Here is an 11,668-nt window from a genome sequence, read left to right as displayed (position 1 = left end):
GTGGTGCGAACCTGCTAACATCATTTTTAAGAGATGCGATCCTCAAATAGCGAACAAGAGTCAATCTTGTTTCAGTTGTTTACCTGTTCCCTTCTTTCTATTGGATCAGGGCAACTCTGCTTAACTTGAGGAAGGAGTCAAAAACTTCAGTCTTCTGTTGATCTGCGTTTTGCAGAATACAGATACTCTATTCTTAAAAGAAATAGTTGTAATCATCTGGTCTTAATATTTACATGCTGATAGGTGGTTTCCACACAAGGAAAGAGGGGATAACTGCACTCTAGTTACAGCAGGTTTAACTTGCTAGAGATAAAGCCTTAATGTAAAGTGAGATTCTGAAAGTAACAACACTCTGGCAGGGCAAATGACTTAAGGAGCTTCTTGAACACTATATCACATGTATCAAAGAGATATTTTCAACATAATCTGCATCAATCATGAGAGGGGGTGCTAGATTATTTGTAGGGGAAAAAAAATCCCTCTTCTCTCTTCATGAACTGTTTCTTTTGAAAAATATGGACAAAATCAAAGGTCATTCAGAGATCCTAGAGAAAAGTTAGCATCTGTTCTCCTGTGAAGAACATGCCATAGCTGTTGTCCTGCTGGAGACAAATCACTATGGGCTGGTAAAGACAGGGGACAGTCTCCTTTAAAAAGGCAGTTTGAGAGGCAGAGTGTGAACTTGCAGAAATAAGGTACAGGCTGATCTGGCATGGACACAGCAGGACAGCAGGAGATGATCAATTTTAGCTCTAAGATCTATAGTGGAACTCCTCAGGGTTTGACCTGCTGACCAGTGGACCAGTAGCTTCACATACCTTTATATTATAACTACTTATTTGCAAATGCTGGCTCAGCAGAGCCAGGAAGCCACTATCAGTGTTCACATCTATCCCACGTTTGAGAAGCATGCCCCAGTTTTTTAAAGACTCCCAGCTTCACTTCTCTACTATGAGGGAAGAAACCTGAAGTTTTATACCTACACATTTAGATTACTGCACTGACTGCAAAGGCAGCACCCTTGCCAGAACAGGTGCCCTCAAGACTAGCTCTTCTATTGCTCTGAAATCTAGTTATCCTGAAAGTCTGTGGAGCAAGGATGACTTGCAGCGGTTGGGAATCAAGGGTGCTGGCTTGTCTTGGGGAGCTTCTCTGTAGAATCTTTCTTTCTTCAAGGGACGCTGTGCAAGGATTACAAGAGTAGTCACATTTGAAAATTGCTTGCTGGAGAGATCATGACACCTGGAAGGACGTGGCAATTTGTTTTGCCCCATGCCTCTATGCCTTTAGCCAGAGAATGCAACAGACATCAAAAATTAAAGCAAGGAGTCCCCATATGGCCTCCCTGTCTACACAGGGTGACCTCTATTCCCTCCCCAACTAAGATCCAGTCAGTTGCCATTCTGAGAAAGATCACAAGTTGTTTCTGGGACAAGGAAGGTAGAGAGCTGACTGGCAAAAGCTACAGTTCTGTTGGCTGCTCTCTTTGGATTTCATCTTTTTCTAACTGGTCTGGAAGACCTGTTACAGCTCCACTTGGCTCACAGAAATGTAGCTAACAGCAGCTTCCCTTTCCCATGTTGTTCTTCACCTCTCATATCAGTGCAGTCTCCACCTTTAAAAAAGCTCTGCCAGACTTCTGCTGTGATTAGATTCTCCTGCACATCACTGAGGTGGCCAATGACTGCGGGCTGATGCTCTCCATCATTGATTCAATCATCTCACCTCTTGCCAAACTGGCTTCTGCAGCCAAGGAACAGGAACTGCATAGAGAGTATTATTCCTGGCAGGAGGAACAGCATCCCTGTGGAAAAGGACGTGCAAGAGAATCACAAAGATACTATTTAAAAACATAACTTGTGAAACTCTGACAGGGGCTGGATGACATGCTTGATAAGGTACCCAAAGTAACAAAGTGTTGAATTTACAGGTGCCCAGTGCTTAGAATTAGAGACTAATATAGGTTTGAAGGGACCTCTGGAGATCGTTTTGTCTAGCCCTGCTCTACAAGTGTGGCCAACCTCAAAGCTACATTAAGTTGCTGAGGGCTTAGGGAAACCTAAGGCAAGATAACAAAAAACCATCATGAAAATAGTTCAGGCTAGGCTTGAGGCAGGTTATGACTATGAAACTTTCATAATATATATCACTCAGTTTCAAATTCAGGTTAAGTGGGACTGCAGGAACAACTATCACCTTGGATTAGCTCAGTTGCCATAGCTCTCATATGCATCCAACAAGCCATGTCTGTCTCCTCCTCCTGCATAATATTTGTAAAGTTACTCCATCAAAACAAAGCCCTTTATAAACAATTATCATGTATTCTGGGAACAAAAAAGTTCTTTGGAGGACCTACTTGAGTTATTGCTGAAGTTTTTATCGTAAGTGATATATTTGGGGATCGGTTTTTTTAAGCATACAGAGTTTCCATTCTTTTTGTACTTTTGCGGTGGTTTTGGACATTTGGTGATTTGCAAGGGAAGTGCAATGCAGATAATTTGCATCCAACAAAAGACAAACACATGTAAACATGCGTCAAGGGAAAAGGTACTTACAGTAGCATGGTCTCTGTCTGCAGATTCTGCATGCAATGCTTTCAAAAGAGGTTCATAAGTGCTCTTCCTACTGCACAGTGGCATGACAAATAGTGTTTTATTCATTGTTCACTGCTATATCTTGCATATTTCTTCCCCCAGCATTTACAAGCCAAAAACCAAATTAGAATCTGGTTTCAGACTGCCTTGAATTAATCTGAAGCTATAAAACAAAGAGACCTCTCGGAAAAACAGCATTTAGTTAAGCAAATGGGATTTCCAAGCCCATGCAGTTTTTGTTGGCTAGTATATATTAAAATGACAAACAGCAGTCAGCATTAAAAGAAAATGCTTTATAAGAGCAATAACTCATGCTTTCAACAGTTTTAGGCAATTGAAAAAAAATCTATTAAGAAGGAGACTAATTTTTAGGATGCACCTATAATTATCATAAGAGAATTTGCAGGGTCCAGTAATCCATCACAAAAATTTATTTTGTTAATTACAAAAAGCTTGCTATGCCCTGGGAAAGATTCTATATTTGGTTTAGAAGGAATACTTTGGTATAAAGTCAGAAAATGTTCATCAATTTTGGTATCTGACATTCAGAGTTTAAAGCCTCCTGCTAAATCAGTACTGCAAGTTGATATGTATTTCCTTTTCTTCAGCATGGTAAAGCTTCTGCCTTCCAGCAACCAGGTTGCGTAGAAAAATCACTTCACCTATCTGAACCCAGTTCCCATCCACAGGAAACACAGGTCTGCAGAGCATTTTCCAAGTGTTGGAAGGCTGTACTATTTCCTAGTAAGGCTAGAAGTAGAAAACCTGAAGTACGACAAAATAATTCCCAAGCAAAACAGACTTCATTTAAAAAAAATTTTTGAGATATTTACAGTATTCTAAAGCAGAAATACACCATCTGATTTATGTAATATAGACATGGCTCATTGCTTTTGGTTCACTGTCCACAGAAGAGAACAAACACTACCCTCCAGTGATTTTGAAACATCACACTTGACCTTGACCGGTAGGGCTTTCTCTTTCTGAATTTTAGAAAGCACTTTCTGAGATGCCTCTTGTCTCCGAATGAACTGGGAATACCCTGTTAGTGCACTGCTGCTGTCCCCCGCCCCAGCCCCTTAAGGGAAAAAGAATTTTGGTCACTCCAGCTTAACCGTCATTAACAATCAGATGTCCTTCTCAGAGCAGAAGCTCTGCACTTATTCAAAAATAGCCCTTTTTAGATATGTCAGGTTAGATGTAGAAAATAGCTCATTATTATTGGCCCACCAAAGGGTCAATACACATCTTACAAACATTTCAATGGAAGAGCACATCCATTTGTTACTGTGAATACCACACTGGCATTTATGTAATGTTCATTGTCTCCGTGACCTTGAATCTCGTCAAGTGTTCAAGTCTCCCCCAGAAGCAAGTGCTGAACAGTCAGGCTAATGGAGTAATTAAAAGCCCTATTAAGAAAAAAACAGAAGAAGGGAGGACAAGCACTTTCCCTCATCTTCTTTTGCTGCCATCCTGCTGGAATCTCCATCCTCTTTCAGTCTCATCCTGTCTTGTCTTGTTAACAACTCTTTTCCAAAACATCCTATAGTCCACTTCAGAGGCTTTTTGCCTCCCTTTCTGGCTTCATGTCTTCTTACTGCTCTGTTTCTGTCTGTGCAGGTGTGTCTCAATCTCTTGCTTGAAAATAAGCATCCCAAGCTGGCCATGAGAAGCCTCATTCATGGCCTTGGACTGCATGCACATTTTGTACTGCTCTGGGGTCAGCTCGTCCAGACATTGCTTTTCATGCCACAGATGGAAAAGACCCCTGACAGGCGTTCGGATCACAATGAGGTTGCTGTGAAGGTATTTGCGGTACAGATGTACATCTTCGCCACCCCAGCCTTTAATGTCCAGATCAAAGCCACCTGACACAAACAAAATCCAATATAAAACTAGAAATATATACTAGCAAACTCGATGCTATTAATTGCACTACAACTGTTCTCTGGCTCCAGTCAGCCCATTAAACCAGCCATACTTTCTGCCAACATCAAAGTGTCCAAATTTCTTAGCTTCAAATCTTTCACTATCAGACAAAATTGCTTTATTTGTACTGAACAGCACTTAGATTCTGGTAACCTCTATGGCACCTAGGAATAGTCTGAACATCTAACCAGAACACCACTGCAAATTAGAGGCATAGACACAATTGCCAAGGAAAGGGAAGCTGATCACAATTTTCTATGTTTCAGTAAAAAGGCAGACGTATTGGAGTGTATTTTTCTTACCTATGTTGATAAAATCAGATCTGTATTGGCAAGTCATCCCAAAACCAAAGTCTCTCCAAAATCCAGTTTCTTTTTTAATAATCTGCATGGAGGGAAAGGAATGTTTATATGTGAGCAGAAACGCTTTCAGCGTGAGCAGCAAAGAAGTCCCTGAATGTGGCCAGAAATAGGAGCAACTGCCCTTTTATCTTCCCCACATAAATCCATGGCTGATACTGAACCACTTTTTGTTGACACTCATTGCATGTTTCTGCCCCAAAAAACAAGCTGTCATTAGCTATCATGGATAAACCCCCTGATCCAGAACGATCAGGTTTTGCTCCACTCCTGCTGTTGTAGACCAAGTGGAGCAATATCACATCACTCTCCGAAGTTTGCTTCTTCGCAGGCAAAACATCCTCCAAAATCATTAGTTTCTGCAGGATTCAAATCCGACGTAAGAAACATACTGGTAAACCAGGGAAGCCAGACTCTGCTGTAGAGCAGATGGTGGCATCTGGATTGCGGACCACAAGAAGATTGTGGACCATTTTCTTCTTCTCTGGAAGAAAACAGTGGTTCTAATCGGATCACACAACTAACAGCTTTTTGACAAAAATTAGGAAAGTGGTAAGAATAGTTTTGCATTACAGAACTGCTAAATCCAGCTAAAATTGAAGTCCAGAAATGTTAGGTGATAGATACATATCCCATAAAAGCCTTTATAATAATGAACGTGCAGTCTATGTTACTGAGATGGACCATGAAAACATTATGTATTACAGGTAGAAAATCAGAGCAGTGAGAAACCATGGCTATTACTTTCAAAAGCAGGTATCCAAGCATAGATGCCTAAGGTCATAATTCATGTGTGTGAGTGACCTAACCCAATCTGGTGAGACATCCAAGAGTTTGAAGGGACTGGGACAGGTATTTAAATCCTCTAAGCAAGTCAGCAGTACTTCACACTCTTGAAGGTCTGGTTACAAATCTACCCCTTAGCAGCTATTTTTGAAAATTTTGGCTTCACTTGCGACAAAGTTACAGAAGATGAGGAGACAGAATTTCCATTTCTGGATTTACAAATCCCAGCATTTTCTTTACCAAAAAATCCTCTTCCAAAATAGTCTCTCCTGATTTCTCGTTCATGCCTCCCCTTTTTGTTCGTAACCCTTGTCACTTCAATGGCTTTTTTTTATTTTACTGCTCGTGTTGCTATCTCTTTCTTTTCTCATTTCTCCTTTCCCTGAAAAAGCCAAGTCGCTGCAGAAGCCAATTAAAAGGAAACAAGATTGTATCTGTCAGGTCTGCACTGTAACAAGAAATCTCCATAACGATGCCCTTACAGCGAGCTGCTCGTATGCATTAGCATTATTATTTCCCATTAGTGCAAGTGGCTGCTGCACAAATCAAATTCTTTCAAAGATTTCTGAATGCTTTTTTTTCTCAGCAGCCCAAGTACCAGGACAGAGAGCTAACACTGTCTTGTTTTAATGGCACAGATCTGGCCTCATGCCTGGGAACTAATGTGGGCTGAAAATATAAAAATCTACATAAAAATGAGATTGGCAGTACTTCTTTAAATCAAGAAGCTTTTCTGACATAAGCATCACATTTTACGATTCAAATATTAGCTATAAATATTTGCACAATCCTGACAATGTACTTTGTGGAATTTATGCTAGCTTGAGAGCTAAACTCTATTTCATTTCCTAAGCACAGTGCTTACAAGCCTGAGGATCCCTGATGGGCTCTCATCAGAGAGAGAAGAGCTAATGTGAATCCCATGGTATCAGAACAAGTTTCCTCTGAGAAAAAAACAGTTGAAAGGATTTTCCAGACTCTTCAGTAAAAGACTTTCTGGCTACCTGTTGGATAACATAGGGAGCAGTAGACAAAAAAAATATTTCAAAATTTTTGGGGTGGACTTTTCAAACTCTCATTCTTCATTTTTCAAGAGGGATTGAATGAGGTGGGGGTAGTGATGACAGAAGACTGGACTCAGATCCCTAGTGATCTTTTTCAGCTGTGACTGTTGCTGGGCTCACAACACCCCTAATTCTTACCTACCAAGAACAACAATAGAAGCTGGGATGCTCTGGAGACGGCGTCCAGCCTGGGACAGGATGAGCCCTGATAGGTGCAGTGCCTGGCAGTAAGAGGGGCAGCTGTGGCAGGCTGGGACCTGACCCAGAGAAACTGAATGAAGCTGCATAGCTGGCTTATGCTTCAATTTGAAAATTCAGCTACGTACCAGCACTAGTGTGCAGAGGACTGTGACCCGCTGACTCTGGAGAGAAGCAAGAGTGGAGGGTGTACATAAAGGGAAAGCCAGCACTTGTATCACCCCTTTAGCTTCAAGACAATGCAATGCCAGAGCATGAGAGAATGGAGAATAGCATCTGCAGCAGTGCCAAGCAATGGCTCTGCCACTAGCATTCATGCAAATTTCTTGTCTGTGTGCTCTGCTTCTTCCTCACAACAGCTTCCTCCTCATCAAGGAGATTCACCTGGTTTTAACTACATGTTTTAATCGTATGCCTTATGGCAATGTTTTTAAAAATAATGCTTTGTTCTCACACCAAAGATGAGCAGGTGAGATGGAAATCAGTGGAGTTATGCTGTGTTATTTCAGTGCCAGATTAAAGCCAGAAGGGACAGCTCCAAGCATGTCATTTGACTCTGAGACAACGTGGTACACTTCAGAAACACACTGTCTGCTTGCAGGCAGTTTAATCAGGAACTGTGGGATGGGAAAAGCCACTGTAGGTGTTCAAGTAAGTGGGGGAATAACTGTGACAGCCCCTGGAATTCTGTTTTCACTGACTCATCTAAGGATATCTGTGCTTTTTACAAATGTCAGCTCTTCAAGATGCAAGCAAAGAAACTATGCAGTGCAAGGAAGAAATGAGAGCAAGATCAGGGACTGTCACCCCAAGACAGCACGCCATGGAGGAATCATTCACTAATTAGAAAATCCCTTCTGGCAGAGAAGCAGACACGGTTTAAATTCTTAGGTTCCATGTATAAAACATCAAACAAGGGTTAAAATAAATGGTACCAAGATACTTTCCTGTGAAACTTAACTGCAGAACTCACAGTAAGGTGACTGCTGTAGTTAATTTTGTCTGTGTGGTAGTCACTGTGCACAAGGAATAGGGAAATGCTACCCAAGAGCACATGCACCTTTAAAAAATGCTTTGTCCAAATAGAAGCAGGCATTCAGAGGAGCATGTACTTACCAGCTGCTGTTCTAAAGAGGGGATGGAATCATGGTGGCCATAAATTATACTGGGGTTATACTGGCTGAAGAGAACAGGATAAAACACCTTCTTCCCTGGAAATGACAATGGGTTATTTTTTTTTAAAAGCTGTATAAAACACTCTTCTCTCTCTTACAAGATGCTGTCCAGGCCAGACCAAATACAGATGAAGTCACACAAGTTTTGGACTGAGCCTATGTTCTTTGCATGAGAACATGAATGTGAGGATATAACTAACAAAAAGACCCTGTTCCAGAAAGCACAGGTGCTGAAGGCAAGAAATTCAATCACAGTGGGAGCAGGAGTGTTATAACCTTTCAAAAGCCAACAGCAACAGAATTTTTATACATGTCTTAATTAGTTATCTAAGTTTCAAGAATGATTTACAGCAGCTTCGTTACCAATTTAAAGGCAAGAATACTCTGTTGAATGCTGTTACACAATAGGTGAAAATCTGTTGAAAGACAATACGCTTCATAAGTAGCAGTACCTGGCTGTGTGTTCAATCTACAGGAGTTCAGGAATTCAGCTGTGAAGTATATGTCCACGTCGCAAAAAAAGAGAACAACATTGTTTCCTTTCCAAAATCGAGCACCAACGTCTAATCCTTTGCCCCTGGAAAATTCTTCATTCAACTGTATGAAGGTGAAGTTCTTGAAGTTGGCTGACCTAGGAGAAGGAAAATATTCAGCAACTTACCCTGTCCTTCCAGCTCTTAATACAAGTGGGGGCAGGAACCCAATATGAAACAATTAACATAGAAATCTGTAGTATCACGGTTCTGAGAGCAGTTTGAGGGAAGAGATGTCCTCTTTGAGTCTTGAGGAGATTTCCACTATGTCTACATCCAGAGCTTGACCTGTGTACTCCTACGCTCGCATTCCTGTCACAGACATTCTTTGGGCAGATCTCACAAAAATCCCAACAAGGCTTAGATGGACAAAAATGTCTTTAGTAGGCAAATATAAAATACCTGTGGTCATATTACTGTATCTATACAAGGGTCTTCTTCCCACATGGAGATGGTAACAAAAGGCTACACTGCCACATGATCTTGACAAACAGCTATGCAAGCAAACACAATAGACCAGACCTGGCCAAAAGCATCTAGTTCCTGTGTGCTCTACTGAAATTGTCTGCACCTGCCTTTGGAAGTTAACTTTGAGTCCTAACAGTTAAAGCCACTTTCAAAAGCACTAAAGAAGTTACCAGTGTGAAAAAAAAGCTGCACTGAGGTAAATTCAGTAAAATCTGCTTTGTGGTTCTAAAAACCAACATCACAAAACCACAGATATGGGACTGTCAGGGACGAGATAAAAACACCTTTTTTATCTGATACAAAGGAAAGAAAACCGTTTTCTCCAAAGCAGTTTAGAACTTTTTGGCACATCTGTGAGTTTGGACAGCTGTCTAGTCTCCAATTCATGGTAATGATTGCTGTGTTTGAACAGCACACATCAGATATTCAGGTACTTACTTGGAGGTATTTTCAAGTATCGATTTGACTTCATTCATTTGTTCTTTTCCAAAGTAAACTACAGTGAGGTGAATTCTCCCATCCTGCTGAATGCCCATTTTCCTAGAGAACAGAGACAGATTTGTGACTTGTCCCAGAAGTTAGCTTTCTTCAATAACCTGCACCCACTGGGGAAGGCAGAGCAGGGTGAACCTTGGAAGGCATTCCTGAGGGCACGATTCACTGACAGAGATCCTTGTCCTGACAAAGGGGCTCACTGCCTCTGTCAGATAGGACAGAAGACTATCTTTCAGGCAGATTAGGAAAAAACTCTTTAAGTAGTGTTTGTTATATTGGAGGACACTTAAAACAGGCCATCCAGCACCAGGAAGAATGATCAGGCAGGCAATAACTCCAGCACTTAAGAGAATATGAGAAGGGGGGTTTTAAGGAAGCTATACATACCCTACCTCTTAACCTTGATTTTTTGTAACAGATATTCCAGAGTTCAGATCTTTGGCATTTTGTTAAGAAACATTTACTAAAATCTAAGTGTCAACCAGAGATCAAGCCAGTAGCCTAAGGGTAGGACCAATCTGAACTAATGCTAGACATCATGCCTCACTTGCGCAAAGTTTAGTCAGCAAGAGTTCATTCATAATCAGCAGAGAGATCAGCATGACCAGAAGGTGATTTCTCCCATCCTAAAACAAGCATCCATCAGATGGCTAATTTAGACAAGGAGCCTATTTTTAGATGGCTGTGATTAGGCAAAACAAATCCCATTGTAAGAGTCAGTATCTGTTGCTAACACAGTCCTTTCTGGGCAGCTATTTAAAGCTACATCTCAATTAAATTCTCCCTCCAAACACCATCTCTGTGCTGAAAAATAAAAGAAGTTTAAAAGTAACTATCCTGAAAGCTCAAATACCTTTCCTTCTTGCCTCTTATTGCCTTAATCTTTTCTCTAATAGGGCCTGGCAAAGCATCTGGGAGCACTAATTCCCTTTTTCCTTAGACATGTTCCCTTGCAACTAATGGCATGAAATTCTCATGTTGCCACAGTTGCATGTGCCCCAACAAAACAGACTGAGACACATATAAGCCAGGTACATGCAAATCAGAAACCCTGATGACTGGAATATAATTGCTTTTACTGCTAATCACAATGCATTAAGCAGCCTTTGCCTTTCAGTCTCTATAATCTCAAAAATGACTTCTTAGTGGCACAATGAAATGTTATGTAAAAGTAGCATGATTTTTAATGAGTGAGGCCTTGATAACTCCTGAAATTGCATCTTACTTTCCAAGTAAGAAAAAGCAAAGGCAGCAGTGGAATGGAAACCCACCTGAAATTCTGCATGAACTGCCGAAATTTGCTGGCTCTCTTGGCCAATGGCACAATGACATTAATAAGTGTGTCAGCCATATTGACATTTTCATTTTTCACTTTCATTACAGGACCAAATGGTCGGAATAAAACAATCTTCTTGAACTGATGTTTTGTGTCTCCTTTGAAAGTCAGCTCATACAATGTGCCTTTGTCTTTTTCTGTGCGGTAGATCCCTGCGCGAAAACAAAAGAGAGGAGATTTTGGATTAAAGCGGGGCTCCTGGGGGAAAAAAAAGGATGCAGTCTTCGTGTGTTACACCTAAGCTGAAAAGGCAGCAGAGGCATGAGATATTTACTTTTAAATCAGTACACAGTCCACCATCGTTTGGAGGAGGCTGTCACTCTGGCAGGGACACAGCCCTGGGTTGCAGGAGCTATTTGGTATTCTCGGAGGCACATTCCTAGGCTTGGCTGAGTTACAAACCCCTGAAGGTTACCAATTGCTCACACTCAGTATAACCCAGCAGACATACTGTCCTTATTTTTCAGACTGCTCCAATTGCACACTGCAGGCATGCATGGTAATGGTGATGCAGAGAGACTGCGAAAGGTAGCCTGCCTCTCTGCAATATGAGTGATTAGGCCATCTCCCAGAAAAGCAATTTCCTGATGAGCACATTCATTTCCTCCTTTCTGGAAGGTTCCCTGGAAAGTTCCCTAATACAACTATGCAACCAGGCCCCAGCAGCCATCAATTTCACCCACTGCCAATCAGGACAAAACTCTCCTGTTACTCAACTCTCAAGAGAC

General features: G+C 41.3%; 1 protein-coding gene across 1 annotated transcript in view; it reads right to left on the bottom strand.

Annotated features, from left to right (window-relative positions):
• Nucleotides 1-2,956: 2,956 nt before the first annotated feature.
• CSGALNACT1 (chondroitin sulfate N-acetylgalactosaminyltransferase 1) overlaps nt 2,957-11,668 on the bottom strand; it is a 45,343-nt gene continuing 36,631 nt past the window's right edge. The window contains exons 4-9 of the mRNA XM_050895891.1: nt 10,876-11,092; nt 9,548-9,649; nt 8,561-8,739; nt 8,050-8,144; nt 4,829-4,910; nt 2,957-4,465 (exon numbers count right to left, since the gene is read on the bottom strand). Of these exons, the coding sequence (XP_050751848.1) occupies nt 4,182-4,465; nt 4,829-4,910; nt 8,050-8,144; nt 8,561-8,739; nt 9,548-9,649; nt 10,876-11,092 (959 nt within the window). The 3' untranslated portion in view covers nt 2,957-4,181. The remainder of the gene's footprint in view (nt 4,466-4,828; nt 4,911-8,049; nt 8,145-8,560; nt 8,740-9,547; nt 9,650-10,875; nt 11,093-11,668) is intronic.

The sequence above is a fragment of the Gymnogyps californianus genome, chromosome 4 (assembly GCF_018139145.2).
Source record: "Gymnogyps californianus isolate 813 chromosome 4, ASM1813914v2, whole genome shotgun sequence".
Taxonomy (NCBI): Eukaryota; Metazoa; Chordata; class Aves; order Accipitriformes; family Cathartidae; genus Gymnogyps; species Gymnogyps californianus.
This window is presented reverse-complemented; position numbering and strand designations above follow the sequence as displayed.